The sequence below is a fragment of the Pleurodeles waltl genome, chromosome 3_2 (assembly GCF_031143425.1).
Source record: "Pleurodeles waltl isolate 20211129_DDA chromosome 3_2, aPleWal1.hap1.20221129, whole genome shotgun sequence".
NCBI lineage: Eukaryota > Metazoa > Chordata > Amphibia > Caudata > Salamandridae > Pleurodeles > Pleurodeles waltl.
Genome location: NC_090441.1, coordinates 130,952,984 through 130,972,007, shown reverse-complemented (window position 1 = coordinate 130,972,007; position 19,024 = coordinate 130,952,984). Strand labels below are relative to the sequence as shown.

The 19,024-nt window shown below is 41.2% G+C and overlaps 1 protein-coding gene across 4 annotated transcripts in view; it reads left to right on the top strand.

Annotated features, from left to right (window-relative positions):
- The window catches only part of TXNDC17 (thioredoxin domain containing 17), an 86,818-nt gene that overhangs the window by 29,104 nt on the left and 38,690 nt on the right, over positions 1–19,024 (top strand). The window contains exons 3-5 of one of the 4 annotated variants that reach the window (XM_069226988.1): positions 3,333–3,408; positions 11,625–11,689; positions 16,801–16,854. In XM_069226988.1, coding sequence (XP_069083089.1) covers positions 3,333–3,408; positions 11,625–11,689; positions 16,801–16,854 — 195 coding nt within the window. Of the gene's footprint in view, positions 1–3,332; positions 3,409–11,624; positions 12,845–16,797; positions 16,855–19,024 lie in introns of those variants that run through there. The other 3 variants (XM_069226987.1, XM_069226989.1, XM_069226990.1) reach the window with 3 other exon arrangements.

The following is a 19,024-nucleotide window of genomic DNA, read 5'->3' as shown; positions in this document are numbered from 1 at the left end:
CCAGTGGTTTACCGCCGTTGAATGTCTGCTGTGGTGATTTGTTGGTCATAATGTGGTGAGCGTTGTTTTGTTGGTGTAACGGTGTGGGTGTTTGGACCGCCACTTTATCACTGACCTTTGGGCTGGCGGATTTGTGTATGTGGCTGTATTCTGTTATATGCCATGGCAATTCATGATATCTTGATGTACCTGTATAATGTTTTTTTTTCAAATAATAAACAATGGTTAGCTGTTGCACTTGAGTACATATCTGCTGGACAAGGTTTAAATGCAAACAATATGCATCAACATGGCTTAGAAAACATCTCATGTTAGTTGTGTAGCGTTTTTCCAAAGACCGAGAGATTGCTAAATCATCCTCCTTTTTTTTATTTTTTATTCAATCTTTTGTATTAGTTTGATAGTATTCAAGAAAGGGAATGGCCAGTGTACTAAGCCCCCAACCGTCATAGTACATAAAAGAACCAGAAAAAGATTGCGCTCACCCAAACCTTGTCAACAAGCCGGTTACACTTTGTGACAGTGGTTGAGTCATGCTTCCCATATTTTGTGATATTTCTTTCACACAGCTGTGTGATTTTTAAACCGTTATTTGTGACGGGGATAAAGTAGTCAATGCAGTGCATCCATACTTGTAGTTAAGGAGCAGCCTTGTCCATCTAGTGCCTGATAATATATTGTTTTGCTACAATAAATCAGAACCTCTGGAAAATTCTACCCCCCCCCCCCCCCCCCCAGGCAAGACCAAATCAGAGATCTGAGTGACATTGCGAATATCGTGAGCATCGACACCTCTCCCATGGTCCAAAGTTTATACAGGTCAAAGTATGTTATGAGAAAATATTTAAATTGTATTAGGCTCAATCTGGTGGAGATGGCTAGGCATCCTTAAGGAAACCCACATCCACTTACCATTTAGACCTCAGGGGTTTCAACGAATTTAGAGTGTTGGCCATCAGTGATTTATATATGCATGCCGTTTTTCCTAACTGATACATTTAGATTTTGGATTCAAGAAGGCTGAACTCTGGGACTGCCAAAAGTATGTAATTGTGTTGTAGGAGTGTGTGGCTGAGCAGCACGCATCAGAAGAATTGGGACCTGTGAAACATAATCTAAAGTCAGCTCTTCATATGAATGAACAGGATCACCTGCCCACACATCACATCCTTGATCTGTGAAATTCCAGCTATGATCCATGGCCTAAATCCCGCAAGGCCAGACACGTGAGAGCCAGGTACAGTGCCAGAGAGCAGTCTCATCAGTAACACTCCTGTACTATTTGCTGTACTCCAAGGCCCAATGCGACCAGAGGAGGGGGATCTTGGTCAGCTCGGGCAGCCCCCTGGAGATGGAAGCCCTAACAGCAGATCCTCCAAGATCCAAGACTGGAGGAGATCACGCTCCAGCCTGCATGCAAGTTATGACGGTCACCAACTATCCAGTCGTTGATGATGAGCACCTGGGATGCTCAGGAATAAAGGCAGTATGCCCAGCCCCCATTATAAGGCACTTATACACATTTAGTTATACCCACAATTGATTGCCTCGCCACATAAATCTCCCAAGGAAGTATTTTGTCTGAGAGTAGAGTGGTAGGGAGGATGTCCTGGTAGTCCTAAAGTGTGCAAAGGAAACTGGGTGGTGTTATCTTGAAAAGTACTCCCCTGTTCACTGTAGATAGCTGCATAGTCTCTCGGGTTGTTCAATATTGCCCCACTTTTGCAAAAATATGAAACATTTAAGTCCCAACACTGCTTGGGTTGTCTGGTGATATGTGCACTAGGTATTTAAAGTGCTTCGGTGCTCGCTCAAGTGCTGCTTGAGACGGGAAGTCTGGGTGACACCCAGCAATCAGAATGTACCATGACTTGGACCGGTTGACCTGGAGGCCAGATACATCATCATAAAAATGCAAGATGCCAGTCAGACTTGGATTAAACATTCTGGTCTCTGTATGTACATATGAGAGTCGTCTGTATAAAGGGAAACTCGGTCTTCATATCCACTTAGATATCACACCACAGTGTCACCTCTAAGACATTCTGTGAGTAGTTCCACTGTTGGGACAAGTAGCACAGAGAGGGGCACCCTGATGTGTACATCACCCTATCTAGAAGGGAAATGACAGTACCCCATAACCTTTACTTGGGGTCTCTGTCTCGATATATTTGAGGAATTGTGGGTCAGAGTTCCTTTTCAGGAGGATTGGGAGCAAACACCTTTTCAAAATTGCTAAGAATTAAAGCGGAGACCTTCGACAACTTGCATGCTCTAGCCATTTGTATATGTAGATGGCGAATGAAATGATAGATCCAGCTGTTCAGCTTGAAGCCTTTCTGATCAGCATGTTTAAACGTTGTCACTACCCAAACCAATCTATAAGCCAGATTTTTAATGAGGACTTTTGTTTTAATGTTGATCTTTTGAAATTGGTTGGTAGGAAGAACTATCGTGGCACCATGCAATTTGTGCAGCAGTGCCCCTGATTGCCCCACTTCCTCAAAGTGCAAGTAGATGTGGGGAGACCAAAGAGGAATATTTCTTAAACATCTCTGTGGAAAACTCATTGGAACTTCTCCTGTTTTGGAGGGGTGTGAGGCACATAGATTTGGCAGTAGTAGGTCGCAAAGTAGTCCCAGATCAAGCTGGCCTCCTGAAACAATTCAATGGTCCCTCTAACAAACATCCCAAAAATACCCCATCTTGCTTTTTCGAATCTGAAGTATATGTCACCCTTTAAAATTGAGTCACTCAGTGAGTAAGGGGGAGGTGGGAGTGAAACTGCAGGGAAGAAAGACCCCAACACCAAGCACCCGTTTTAATCTAGTGTCATATGTGAAATTAAACAGTATGGCTAGCTGGTTTGGCATCCATTGTTCTAGTAATGTGGCCGGTGCTAGCTAGCCATCTCCCTGGCCGAATGTGAGAGGCCAGGGGCCCAAATGTCAAAGATGACATTTGATATTCCAAGTGCATTCTGATATTTATATTATGGTATTGTCAAGTAGTGGCATTTTGGATTTAAAGCACATGGAAATCTTAATTTGCTCACCTGTAAACAAGACTAAAACTTGAAAGCCGAAATGCGTCAGGAAGGACTGTGAGAGATGCTGCCATTCTCATCTTTATATTAAACGCTTGGCTGTTTCCAGGAACTGGCTCTGGCGCCGCCTTCTTTTGGGGGGTGGGAGAGGGCGCGTGGGGGGGTGTTTGTGTGTATTTGCACATTATTGTGTTTGGCTGTCTAAATACTGCATAGATGAATGAAAATACCTACTTTAGAAATCTGTGTGTTTATCTTTTTATAACTTGTTCTTCTATTCCTGTAGCTGGAAAGACCCGAACAATGAATTCAAAAAGAACCTGAAGCTAACTGGTGTACCAACGCTTCTAAAATACAACACTGTAAGTACCTGGTGTTCCAAATATCCAGCGAATATGTTTAAAAAAAAAAAAAAACTCTTTAGTGATGGATTGATGTTGGGTTAACACCGCTGGGAGCAACCTGTTGCATTGAGTGCTAAGAATATTAAAACACGAGGGTAGGCTGTATGATCCATGCACTCACTTTCATCTACAACCTCAGATTCTCACCACTTCACTGCCTCTGCTTCCACCCTGGTTTCTGCACTTCAACAAGCTCACCACACTACACTTGCCTCATCACTTTAATCATGCCTTATTTATTTATTCATACATACATGTATTCCCTCATTTATCAAGCCTTCCATCCATAGACTCACTGACTCAGCCATCCATCCACAAATGTACTCCGTCGTCCAACCATCCTGCCAACTCTTCACTCCCACAGTTATCCACTCACCCACTCACCCACTCACCCACCCACTCACCCACTCACTCACCCACCCACTCACTCACCCACCCACTCACTCACCCACCCACTCACTCACCCACTCACTCACCCACCCACTCACTCACCCACTCACCCACTCACTCACCCACCCACCCACTCACCCACCCACTCACCCACTCACCCACCCACCCACTCACTCACCCACCCACCCACCCACTCACCCACCCACCCACCCACCCACTCACCCACTCACCCACCCACTCACTCACCCACCCACTCACCCACCCACTCACCCACCCACCCACTCACCCACCCACTCACCCACAAACACAATCAACAGTGAATCACTGTCACTAAGCCAGACCTATAAGATACTACAGTCACGACTTCTCAAAAATGTTCAAACTATAGCAAATCTCCATTCTTTCAGTTTTTACTGTGAAACAGGAACTAAAGATCAACATGAATGAATTTATTTAGTGATCTAAGCCAGGGGTTCCTAACTTTTGACTTCTGTGGTCCCCCACTTTATCATTGCTGGATCCCCAGGACCCCAATGAATCATTATTGGAATCCAGGCTACCCTCTCCCCTTCATTCCATTCCATCCCCTCCCCTCACACACACTTAGTCATTACTGGAAGCCGGGAACCCAGGCCTAATCATCGTCGGTGATTTGAACCACAAAACAACATACAACAAATATAGAAACAAGCATTCCATCAAACACATACACAAATGATAATACCTTTTGTTTAATCTCCAAACAAAGATTAAAAAAAAATACAAATTTTAATAGGAAAGTTGGAGCTTTTCTAAATTCAATTGGAGCCACACATTGTTCATTCTATATTCTGTTTTATGCACCCGCACTGCTCCCTTAAATCAATCTGGGGATACTAATTTCATTTTTAGTCTCCAATTTCAAATTCCTTGATATTGACAGTATTTTAAAATGTTCAATTGTACATTTAGCCACTTTATTTATATATTCACTTTATTGATCTGTTAACCACTGATCTAAGACCTTGTACAGTGCTCAAGAATTAAAAACCATAAGGAGTAGAACAGTGTATATATATCCTCATCAGGGTTAGCTTTGGCACCCGTTCTGCATAAAAGAGGCATTCCCCATCATATGCACATAACACAGCTCTTCTGTTTCCAGGCTTTGCAATAGACTGAAAGCATAGAGAGGCATGCTCAGCAGGAAAACATGTTTTTGCTAGTGCTATGGCACCGGCTCTTCTCTTCATGCTGCTGAGGTGATAAAGAGCAGCTACTACCCCTCCAAGTCCTTATCAGAGGTTTTTAGGTGTCTAGTGCTGGGGTCTGAAACAAGAGGGAGTCCACACTGGAGTTGTCTAAGAAGCCGCACAAACCCACCGCACAAATGGGGTGAGGTCATAGTGGTTGTCAGAATTCCTTCTACTAATTGGGAACTGGCACGCTTGCTGCTTAGACTATGATGAGGTTTCAAATCTGAGGTCTGAGGAAGAGGGCAGTTGTTGTTTTACTAACTGGGAATTAGTGAGCTTTACTGCTTAGACTGATATGTTTTCAGATCTGGGACGGATGGCACGAGTCGTAAAGGCTGTGGTGAATTTGAATCCATGGTCAGAACTCCTCAAATCCACCAACCTCCTCACTGCAGCACTGCAAGATGGGTTGCAGGAGGATGCGCTGTGGCCTCTGCTCCCTAGGCCCATGAGTGACTGGGCTGCCAGATAGCCTTCTGCCGTAAAGTATATTTTTACTAGAGGGGCTTGCATCAAGGATCTGGAAGGACCTTGGGTAGAAACAGCCAAACTGTAAGGTGTGTGGTAAAGAATAGATAGACTTGATGACTCCATGGCATAGAGGCAAGGGAGAGAGAAGGATAATCCAGTGGACATATTTTGTTTGCATTTTCCTAGCAGTAGCTCTAAATTAATGTAAGGTACTTTCAATAAACTCTAGAGTGCCTAAGAAGGAAACACAGATTTGACGTAGAAAATTGAGATCAATGGAGTGAGACATTCTGTATAGAAGCCAAGAAAGAGATGACTTTGAGGGACCAAGAACTTACGCTTCATGCCTCGAATCCTGAACATTTGCAATAATACAAGCACTGACCCCCCACCCCTACTTAAGCCCACTTTTTTTAAGGCTGTGTGTCCACAACAATACACAACCTCTACCTATAGTTCTAGGGTTCGCAGAGAGTGAGGGAGAGGAGAATCTAAAATAGCTGAAGGAGGAAGAGAAATCCACTATCTGCCTAAAGAGCTCTAGAGCCTTCAGTGTAAGTTTAAAAGCACTAGGCAACTTTTCTTCCTGGATATGAGCTATGACACCCCACAAAGGATGCAAATGCCTGTCTTAATCAAATCTGAGCTTGCTAATCTAGTGTACTAGCTGGATGTAACTTTGACATCCAGACTAATTCAATCATCAAGGAAGGAAAGATATATATCTCCTTGCAAGAAGACCGCGCATATACTTTTGTAAATGAAGCAAAAAGAGTCACAACTTGAAGGAGCTATTGAAATAGGACTGAGACCGCAACCAGCTTTAGAATTCGTTTTGTTCTGGGGAGTTGCAACAGTTGCTTGATGGCCTTTCTCTCATGCAGTATTGGGTATAGAATATGTGTTATGCTATTACTAAACCCTTCTAAGATAGTTGACAGTTTATCCCATTGGTCTGCTTTCGCCCTTTACTGCCCCACCAGCCCTCCTTCCAGTTTTGCTTTTAGCTAGGATCTGCTCACAAACTGTTTAAATTACATGGTATTGTACTGTGAGGTACAAAAATATTAGCTCTATTTGTTAATTTTCCAAGCTTTACTACATACGTTTACTGCTTTACAGTCTTGTACTGTGATCTTATGTCCATAACATTTCCCATAATCCAATCCAGGACTGAGGAAAGATAAGGTGCTGCAAATATTTAGTAAAAAGATGTATTTCACAACTTAGACGATTTCAAGCAAAAGCTTAGACACACTTTGCTTTCTGCATTGTGCCAAAGTACCGCACAGACAAAGTAGGAAACTGTTCATTTAGTGAACTATTTCTTTTTTAGAGGAGTTGAGTTTAGGAGTACAGGATTTAACAAAGTAAAACATTACAGGAATGCGTTAACCATGGAATCCGGCTATCTTTTAAATAAGAGATTCTCATGAACACTTGGGAAATTCCTATTGCCCCTATTTGTTTGGGGACCAAAATTGGCCTCTTCCTATTGCACGGAGAGAGACTAACATGCTGTGCGTCATAGGCCGGGCCTGCATGTAGTTGAGAGGGCTCCTTGTGTGAAGGACACCTGCAAGTCCAGGTGTGAGGACAAAGTGGATCATTCAAATACAAAACTATCCAACCATTTAAGAACATGCGCTTGCACAACAAAAACACGTTTTTGTGTTGCTCCAACCTTTGTTGTGAGCTATTTATTACCTCCTTGATAGATTAGAAGGATAATGGACATGAGAGTGGCTAGTACATAACTGAACTCTATCACTTCAGAAAGACACCTCCCTCTTGCAGACTGATCTCATGTGCTGAAATGTGGTGGCACTGTGGCATAGAGTTTCAGTTGGCATGGAGCTGAGATACTGCTTTTATAGTTGGCATCCCTCATGAGACATTACACTTTGTGTTATTTAAAAAAGGCAATAGTCGTATGATGAGGTACAAGAGTACTCTGGTTCTGAGCAAACACAAGGAAGCGGCTCAAACAATGTCCTGCGTGAAACATAGGACAGAGGATAGCTTTGCAAAAATGGTGTGTTGCCCTGTCCAGTGCATACTCCAAACATGAGAACCTCCAATGCCTTCTCCTCCTTCTAATACTGAACTAAACACTTCATTATGGAGTGCATCAGATCAATCACGGAAAAATAGACAATCTAGTAATCCATGCTACTTAAATCAGACAAGTTGTTGTATAAATCAAGTAATCGGATTTATGAAGCAGAATAGCTGATGACAAAAGACAATTCCAGACAGGTAGCTAGCTGGCTTACAGACCTGGAGGACTGATTAACTGTTCGACCTGACAGCCTTAGGGTGGGTGTCCCTCAACTTTTTGCCTGCCTCCCTCCATTTTTCTACCCCTGTTTTTGCTGGTTTTAGGGCTCTGCACACTTTACCACTGCTGACCAGTGCTAAAGTGCATGTGTTCTCTCCCCTAAACATGGTAACATTGGTTCCTACGCAATTGGCATATTTAATTTACCCGAAGTCCCTATTAAGGTGCACTACATGTGTCCAGGGCCTGTAAATTAAATGCAACTAATGGGCCTGCAGCACTGATTGTGCCACTCACATAAGTAGCCCCTTAACCATGTCTCAGCCCTGCCATTTTAAGGTCTGTGTGTGCAGTTTCACTGCCATTTAAAACTACTTGCCAAGCCTTAAAACTCCCTTTCTTCTACAAATGTCACCCCTGAGGTAGGCCCTAGGTAATGCATAGGGCAGGGTGTTATGTAAGTAAAAGGCAGGACATGTACCTATGTATTTTACATGTCCTGGTAGTGAAAAACTCACAAATTCGTTTTCCACTACTGTGAGGCCTGCTCCTTGCACTGACAGAATAGTGAGTACTATTACAAGTTGGCATACTGTGTGCTGTATTTATGATTTGTGTATCTTTATCTTACAGTCTGTTGCACTTCATTCCCTGATGCTACAGCGTATGATCATCCCATTGTCAGGATAATGGGTAGCGACACAGGGTTTGCATTGTGTGCACAGTGCTCGTTTTGGTCTAAGTTTTACATACAATATACCATCTATATTTTTATATAATCCTGTTTGGAGTATCTTTTGCGGTGTATTTATTGTGTTACTGGTGTAGAGTGTGTTGTGCAGACGCTTTGCACATGACCTCTGTGGATAAGCCTGACTTCTCTGTGCCAAGCAACCAGAGGTGAGCACAGGTTATCTTTTGTGTGTAACTTACTTTTCCTGACTAGAGTGGTTGGTTCTGAGGTGCACACCCTAGACAACCAGAAACCCCATTTCTAACACTATTTGTTTGAATCAATATTTGATTTTTTGTATTCCCATGCAGACCAGGATATTCTGTGGATGGATGAATTTAACTGTGTTCTTTGCAGCAAGTTAGACAATTTCTGGACTGCTCCTACATAACTGGCACCCACCTTATCTGCATTTTTAGTAACCGCGGAAAAACAGAATTTAATTAAACTATGCAAATGTATGTTAATACAAAGGTATACTGCTTTTAGCCCCCCCCCCCCACCTCCATGGCTCATATTGCAGAATATGCTTCGCACCAACTAAACTACTGGAAGGATATCACAGTGGCTTGACCACACTCTAGCCTGTTGCTCGCTGCTGAAACTAGTTTGAAGGTTGCACAGTCGATCTACAGGCCGTACAGGAAAAACACTAAACCTTCCATTGTAGGTTTTTTGTCTTAGCACAGTTGAGTCTGCAGGCACACTGTCGGAAGCTCCCAGAGTTATGGTGTGTGTCTACTGCATACATTGTTAAGGCAGACTTTGAATATACTGAGACTCAACTAGAAAAGGAAATTCAGCTACTAAATCTTTCTCTGGTCCAGAAAATGAGAGACTCGAAGCTAAGTTTGACCCCAATGTCTGATCTTGTAGCACCAAGAGTTAGAATAGGGAAACATGACTACCCATAATGGGTAGCATTGCAATGCGTGAGTTGCAATACTTGAGTGGGTACAAAACTGAACACCTTCCTGCACAGCAGGTAAATGGGGGAAAGGGTCAAAGAATACTACAGCTCTAATAGATGGCAAGGTATGGATATTAAAAGGCTGCGTTGCAGTCAACAATAGATTTAAAAAATGTAATTCACGCTGTATAACTAGGAGAAGGAATGAGAGTCCCAACTCTTTGGTAACATTTTAGAAGAAGCAGCCCTATATTTTTTTGTTCATTATTTTTTCATACAAACACTTAAAGCTGCCATTCGGACAGCCAAGAAAGTCTCATCATTTCATAACTTATATTACACATTTATATTAACTAAACAAGTGGTATCAAACATGAATATAATAAAATGTTAAAAACAAATTTAAATGACCTTGAGCAAATAGTATATGTTACATTCCACTGGCTTTTGCAAGAATCTGAAGAGTAATGAACCATTAGGTCCGTGAATCTGTGAGCGATGATAATACCGTTAAGTGGGAGAGACAAATAGAGAGGGAGGTCCCATAACCAGCATTACTGCTCCATCAGGAGCGCATTATCTTCACATGAGCTTATGTAACTCCAGGTAGCCCTACAGTAAGTTACCATCCGATGATTACCCGCCCCCCATAAAGCAGCATTAAGTAAACTTGTAGAAGACACAAAAGATACGTTTAAATTATCATTAAATGTAGAGCAGAACTATAATGTACCTTTTGCACATGACCTTTTGTAAAATAGTCCTATTTTCCAAAGCACCTGGGTTTTTATTTTAGCCAATGAGAGGAGAGTGCCCTTATCTCTTGGAACATAACTATAATGGGGGGAGCTTTTAACTACGTGGAATAGAAATATTGCAAGCGTATATACTGATTACCAAAGCTATTAGGAAGATGTGGCCTGATTTTCGAAAGGAACCAGTGGTACATTAGTGAACCTAACACTGGCACCGGGAGAAGGGAATCCTGTATAACTACACTATAGAGGGCATTGTTAGTCACATTCAGTACAAGACTCACTCATTTAGAAGAGGCCGGAAGTGACGATCAACACAGGAAAATTAAACAGGAATGCAAGTGGAAGATTTACAAGTGTAGAACAGTAACAAGGACGGCTAACTGAAAGTAAGCCATTATAAATGCGTGCAGGGGGGGCACAAGGCCCCTGTATTAATGCATAAGATATACACAGACAACAATGCACACTATACTGGTATTTAATTAGTTTCCATTTTGTTTTTTTTTTTGTGTTAAATGGAAACAAAAACCAAATAAGCGTTTTTTGAGGAAAAAATAAAAATGTAACGCTTTTTGGTCCTAGGTACAAGCTTTTAAATACAAGGAGATCCTTATTTCAAAAATGCAAAACTATTATTTTCCAAGATAAAGATGGATTCTGCCTGTATCGTCTTTTCCAATTCGGATGAAGAATGTGAGATCTGGCTTCTTAAGTGTAGAATAGAACGTGTCAAGTGAAGGATCTGCATCTGGAGCCGCGCGGAGAAGCCAGTCTGTGGAGGTCGCCTCACTCTTCAGAAGAGGGGGTAAAAAACGATTGGCAGTTCTGATTTGTGCAGGGCTGCCATTCAGTTCAAAACCTTTCTCGTCAACTGTGCCATTGTTGATTGTAAAGCCATCTATGAGGGAGTTCTCCTTGAAGATCAAAGCATTCTTGTCTATCACAGGTTCATCGCCTACATTCTTCTGCATCCCCTCTTCCTTGGTGACTGCCCCTATGCTTAGGATGGCGATATTAATTATTGGAAAAGCCATCATCGGCAACAACTCCCTAGTCCAAGATCCCATTAATTACATGATAGCCATGAGTCCTACTTGTCGTTGCGGCAATCATGACTCATTTGTCAGACCCTGTCAACTGTTTACATTTTCTATTGGAAAGTTGTTGTGCACTACCTGTGTATCAAACATTTGCCTCTGATAACAGAATTGAAAAAAACATACAGAAGTAATAGGAATCCTTATGGATGATGTGATATACCCTTAAAAGCTTTTTCGTTCCTTTCTTTGAAACACATTTTGTGTCAGATTAAATCTTAGATTGTTGAGCAAAGTTGGAGGCCATATGATGATGTCTACTAATTGTGTTCTCCCTGTCTTTTTTGTTTTTTTTCCAGCATGAGAAGTTGGTTGAAGACCAATGTCTGAAGCAGGACCTAGTCCAGATGTTGTTTTCTGAAGAGTAATGTTTTTTCTACCAATGTTATTTTATTTAAATTACAGATTTTTATTGACTCTAAAATCTGATCATTTAGAGCTGAATAACTGATTGATAAGCCTCGAATAACTGATTGATAAGCCTCCAGTCGTAACTCCTTCAAGTGCTTCCATATTGTGGGCATGTTAATATTCACCTGCTCAATTCCTCATGAGGGTGTACCAATGTATCTTACAACTTGTGCTATAAAAGCTTCAACTCTGAATCGGAGACGAGTCCCACATTCTGCTTTAGAAAGCGGAAGGTGTATTGCTTGGTGTACAATATAACAAAAAGCCTCATAGCTCAAATACAAAATGTGCCATGAACAAGCAGGTTTCGGAAACTGGTACCACACTTGTCTTCATTCCATTTTCAAATTGTGACCAATGCTCACTAGGGAATACTGATATCCCTACAAACATATTAAGGGCCTCATTTAGAGTATCAGCTGTCATATCTAGAGATCCGCGATACCCTGGTAGAGATCTCTGTACCTTCAGAGGTGCTGATACCATAGTGGCTGCTCTGATTGCTCTAAAGGTTTGCTGAGCCACTGACATGTTTGGTTAGACTGCTCAACAAACTTATGTTTTTTACATAAAGTTCCATACGGGTAGTTTTTTTTTGTAAAACAAAAAACGAATGAGCCTGACATCCTGGGAGGTTTTTCCTGGGGTTTTGGTTGTGGGTCATTTGCCTTTTTTTCTGCTGTAGAACTACCAGGCTTTTCATGGCACTTTGGAAGGACATCATGCCATCCGCTCTAAATAGAGTGGTCGGACTTGGGTACTTACATTACTGTTCCAAGCTCATCTGGCTCTGGGTGTAATGTTGTTGCTGGCAGACACGCAGTCCACCTGGCTTGAAATACACCAAGTGGCCTACCAGTTTGGCAGAAAGGTTACTCTGTCACATTTGTAGCAGAGTAATCTGTCTGCCAAGCTCTAAATAGGGCCCTAAGTTATCTTCATCCTGGAAATGTTTCCATGCGACCACTGCACAATTCTATCTTTGAAAGTTGTCAGTACAGCTTTCCTCTTATACGACCTAAATGTGAACACATATTTCCAAATGTTGTTCATTAATATTTGGTCATTGTTTTCCTGATTGTTAAAATAAAATACTATTTTGGCAGAATACGTCTTAAAACTTCATTCCTTTGAATTTGTTTGTGGCTCAACATGGCTTCAAGTCATCCCTTTAAATTTGTGCTAGCTGGGTGGAGATAAGTCTGTTCACGTTAAGAGTAGGTATTTATGACCTTTAATTTCTAAAGTCTCAACGCAGAGTTGTATACTGTATTTATTATAATTAGAAAATTGCTAATGCAGTCGCTCTAGGGCAGAGTCGGTTACATGTATGAGAGTTGGTGGGGCGTGATTTATTCTGTTCCAGCGATATACAGCTCATGCGGTGTAAAACTGATGTGAGGGACTGCCTGTTTTCTGTGTGATTCTGACTATGGTGTTGCCAAGTTGCCTAATGTCATATACTCAGTGATCCTGTGCTTTTTAGCTAGTAGTACTCTGCCTTCTTCAACATGTAGCCAGTGCTTAATTTGTGTAAAAAAATAAAAATAAAAAAAAGGGTCTCGTCAGGAGGCTACTACAGCGTGCACCACCCATTGCCATTGCTGCCAGTAACAGTACCTATGCTGCTACTCCCCATCACACTCGTACAAGTATGGCAGTGCAGACTGTTCGAGGCCCCCAAAGCTACGAGAATAGCTTGTGTGGCAGGTAGTAGTTATTTTTAATGTATACTTTAACTAATAACAGCTCTTGTGCTGCTCATCTCTAAATTATACAAACCGCACCACCATGTGGTAGTTGTCATAAGTGCTGTTGTTCATAATTCGTACCAGTGCCAAGCCCCGTAAACCACCTGATCAAATTAAGCACAACGTTTAGCATTGCTTTTTTCTATCGTAACTGTGTGCTCCAAATTCTCTCACGTGTGGAGTGCAATTGGATGACATTCCTGATCACGCTCTGGGTGTCGGTTTTGTTATGGGTGCACTCAGCAGCTATGTTGCTGACTACATTGAACATTGGATTACCCAGCTAATTTGAATCCTTATCTACACATGGAACAACAGCATACACAAGTTGTCTGACCTAGGCCTTGAACTGCCAAGGCCTAGGTCAGACATCTTGGCTGTCAGGGATTGAGTTAGCTTATAAGCACACTGCAAACTTGGAAATGTCACTCGTGTGTTAAACCAGTGACACGTCATTTACTAATAAAGGCCCTAAAGGTTGTGCAGTAACATAAAATTTATAAAAAATACCCCTTTTGTAATATGAGCTGTATGGAGTTTAAGACCAAGAAACTCCTGTTCTAAGCTCTTGCACTTGGTGTGCTTGCCTTCTCAGTCTTGAGGATGCAGTAAAACTCTAGAAAGCAGAGTTTGCTTCATGTTGTGTCACTTGTAGTCTAACTATGTGGACATCTTCAAGATATTGGCAAAGTTGGGCTTTGGGACAAATGAACATTTTTATAGACTACACCCTAAGTCTTAAAAAAATAAAACACTTGATCCAGCGTTTTAATTCCTTACTGCTCCTCATTCATGACCAATAGGACCATGGTCCGATTACCCTGCTTTATTAATGGTCCACTTTCACTGCCCTTTAAGAGAAATATGAAAGGTTTGGAAGAGTTATACCAATCTATGCTTTAACCAGAGCCACCTGAACTTTAAGTAATTGAAATACACATATTCTGGATTGAGCTACAACTATAAAAAACTATTGTTAGGCTGATTTAATTGAGCATGGTGCCCTAAAAATAAGTGCCTATGTGATATCTAGTAAAATAAATAAGCATGGGAAAATGAATTTTGTTTGCCTATCAGCCAGAGCTACAGTATTCAGTATCGATAATGAACATATGGAGCCTTTGTTACAACTAAGTAATCTTCGATATAGTACCATCTTTAATATGAAGCTATTGCATATTTTAATTGCCCTTAGATGCTACTGTGTTCAGCAGTACAGAGTGAAGGCACAAATTGCTTGCACCAGCTCCCTGGTTTCATTGTTACTGATAACTGTGGAATGCTCGCTGAATACAGTTTTTTCCGGTGCCACAAAAAACAGATCACACAGGTTGCTTCTGTACTAATTACCTCTTTAAAATCTTCTTGCAAACCTTTATTACTTTTTCCCTCGATAGAGATTTGGACTGGCTCGCTTACCTTGGTTTAGCTTCTCTATGCAATTGGCTCTCCTAACAGTTAGCATTCTCGTACACCAGCAAGAGCATGGAAGGCACTCTGAAGACTACAGCCTTGACGAGGTGCCAAATTAACACACGTGTGCTTTTCACTGGGAAGATAAGCAGAGCGAAGGTGGCCCCAGTCCTCTGACAGGGTGGCTGGAGTCTCCGCTACTGCAGCTTTGTGTCAAACAGTTACCTACTTTGGCTTACCATCTCCATACTGATGGACTAGTGGAGCTCAACAGTTCTAATACTATTTGTTCCCAGTGAAGAAAGTAATGGGCTCAAATGTTACCTGTAACTCTATGCCATCAGGTGTCAAAACCCAGAAAATAGTTTTTTTTCTCCTATTGTACTTCTATTTATGAGAAAATCTCTCACTTTATTAGAGATGACTTGAGAGGTGTGAGAAGCGCTGCCCAACACAGGATAGGTTGTGTTACCAAGTTAAGGTCCTATATAGGTAAACTAAGGGCATTTGTAAATGAGAACTTAAAGAAATCTTAACATAGATAACTGTAGTATTGTGATTAAGGTAGCAAACTTGGAGAATTGCAAGCTAGGGTTTGGGTCCTGTCAATTCCCTCTAGCAAGATTAAAATATTTGTTAAATCACAAGTTCCTTACAAAATACTATTAAAGATTGGTAAGATCACTTATCTGTTAGAACTTTGAAAAAAGAAGAAAGAATCTTGAATATTTCATGTTAAGCTTTAAAAAACGAAAAAAAAAAAAAAATGGAAAGGTCCTTCTACCCAGCCAGTTGATTCAGGTAATCGACCTATCTGTTGGTGAAACAGAAGAGCTGGAAATGGAATCTGACAGAAAAGATTTAAAAAGAAAATAATTAAAATAACTGTTAAAAATCTTTACAGCACTTTTGTACAGATTCTATAAGGGGCTCCTTGATACAACATTCTATAAAACTGAATGCAACCATAAGCTGCATTGAATACAGGAAACAAGATGAATGGTCTAAAGGAGTCTATAAAAAAAGATGTTAGACTTGGTTGTAATAAACCCCTGATTAGCAATTGGGATTCTCATTTTGTATTGGTACCCAACCTAGACATTTCCTTTTGGTTCCGCGTAGATTTTAGAAAGGTTAATCATATTTGTAAATTTGATGCTTAGCCTCTGCCTCATGTAGATGAGATGATAGAACAACGGGGTGATGCAAAATATGATTGCTCGTCTCAGTATATTATACTGACAGAAGAGTAGCTGAAAAGACACAGAGAGGGAGCGCCAACATGGGAAAGAAATTGATTTCCTTCGGAAATAAGAGGACCCTGGCAGACCCAGAAGTTGTATCTTCATCCAGGAATGTCATTTGAAGACACCGTCCCAGCAGAGCGAATGCAAACAGAACAATGTCCATCCTGGGATTCCAATGTCGATCCTGAGGAGTGAGTGGCAGTGCATGCCGTCCTGTTGGTGAAGTATCACCCCTGCCACAATGCTAGGAAGGATTGTGGCTTGCCATGTGTGTCTAATACAGAGACTGCTACAGGGTGAAAGAGTAACCTTGAGATTACATTAAATATTTGGTTACCTTGTTCTTCTCGCTTTATATTTTGTCCTCTCAGAGAAGAACTTGAATATGAGTTCCCCTGCTCTCACACGACTATTCTTGAATATGTATAATAAAGGTATAACAAAGTGTTGGTACAATAATTGTTTTACTTATGGTAAACCACTGCTCTTAAAGAATAGTATGTGTATGAATATATATACAATATATAATATATATATAGGTAAAAGTCTAATGATGGTAAAGAAAGATTAATATTAAAAAAAAAAAAAAAATGATTATTACCCCTCCCCTTTCTTTTCCTTATACTAATATTTACCTTGTTTTCCCAAAGAAGCATCTTCTGGTGGAGTCGAGCTGCCGAAGTTAAACCAGAGACTCATTGGCTAATGTGAGGCGCCACATTTTAGTTTAAAAATGCTCCAAATTTACCTTTTTTTATTTTCATCCTTATTGTTAGTTTTGAATGATGGGTTTTTCTTAGTGTACATGAAGCACAGATTTTTTTATATTTTAGAATATACTGTTATAATGTTGGGAAAACACTAAGGGCCAGCTGAATGACAATTTTGTTTTGTGACTCACAATTTGTAATTTTTTTTTGCAAATCTCAAATTGCGAGTCGCAAAAACAAACTGTGCAACAGTATCAACCACACTGTTTGCAGTTCGCAAATGGGTCACAAGGGACCTGCCTCATCAATATTCACAAGGCAGGTCACAATTTGTGCCTCATTTGGGAATGGCAACAGTCACAGGGATGGTGGCCTGCTGGGGTCAGCAGACGACCATGTCTGTGATCGCTTTGTCGATAAAGCAGTTTTTCTTAAATTAAAAAAAAAAAAGCATCCTGTTTTACTTAAAGGAAAACTAGATGCATTTAATAAACAAAAATGAAAAGGTACCTTTTAATTTTTTCAGAGTAAGCGGTGGTCCATGGGACCACTGCCTGCTCTGAAAAAAATGTTGGTGCCCCCATTCACCAAGGGGACGGGGTCCCATGTGCACCCCGTCCCGTTTGTGAATGGGTTACCACCAATTTGAAATTGGAGGTAACTGCAATTGTTTTGCGACCACATTCACTGTTGGAAAACAATCATACATGGGCCTGTAAGTCGCAATTAGGAAGGGGCGCCCTTGGCACGCCCCTTCCTAATGGCAACTGGCAATCCCTCCTTTGGGAGTCAGTCACAGGATACCGGCTCGTAAAATAGGGATAGTGCATGCAACAAGGCCATTTTGTGGTACCAAGAGGTTTCTGAACCTAATAAAAATAAACTCTGTCAACTATATTTTGGTATCTATCTGCTGTAGCATTTATTCATCATATAATAGTCCTCAAGTCTAGAACAGAAACTGAGCTTTGCTTAGGCCTCCTTTATTCTCTAAGTAGAGATTGGCAAGCAGCTGAGGCTTAATTTAAGGAAGGGGGTGAGTCTAGGTACAGTGCAGCACATTTATCGCAGTTGCAAGAATAGGAATTGTATAACTAAAGTTGTGTGATATCACATTATAAACAGTAATCAAATAAGAATATAGGAAGCATGATGCAAACCATATCCACTAAGATACTCAAACTATAAACTGGTACTCTTCAGTGAAAACACAAATCTCAAGTAGAGACCAATAATTAAGGATGGTACGTAAGCACTATACATGATTGAAACCATGCCCCCAGATAAATATTTTATTTAATGTTTGGTTAGCTCTTCTGTTGAGAAAGCCCTAACGTACTTAAAACATGCCTGGAAATGCCAAAGCAAAGAACTAAGGGCCATATGTACGAACACATTTTCCCATAGACACAGAATGGGCAAAACTGCTTGCTACATCTGGCCCTAAATACCATGACGTACTGATGTTCAAACAAGAACGTTTGCAAACCCTAAATGGACACTAACTGAAATGATGAATCACTTTTTTCCAGTTAAAAGTGGTTACTTTGTATCTTTGGAATTGATTTAGCTGAACAGCAGCCAGCAGAGCAAACCTCTGTGGCAAGTAAAGGGATAGTGATGGTGTGCTAGACCATAATGGTCCATTGAGGTGGACGTGGCCTCATCACCTTCAGACCTCTGGTACCTTGGTGGGTGCAGAAGGATGCAGGCCTAGGGATCTCTCTGTAGTGCAGATGCTAAGGGAATGTGACTTCAAGTAAGGTGCACCGGTGGAGACACCTGGAGGAGGGTCCAGTGATCATCGTTCTGGATACAAACATTGTAGACAACATCCTCGGTCATGCACTGGACTGGTTACTGCCTAATAAAGACACCCAGCGTGCAAGCTCTGAAGGCCATCTTGCCAGTTTAGAAATAAGATAGAAAGGTCTAAATGGCTTAAACCTCACACCCGTTGACTGGAGATTAATTTGTAAGCATCTGTTTTTCTCCAGCCACAGAATTTATTACCACAGCAAATAAGAGAAGAAGAGTGCGTTTGTAATAGCAGAAGTTTGGGATAATGGAGAGCCCAACATACCAGACACATTTTAACAAGGAGGGACCAGGAGAAAGGAGGGAGCCCCAGAAACACAAAGCAAAATGATTAGGTGAAGCAGCCTAC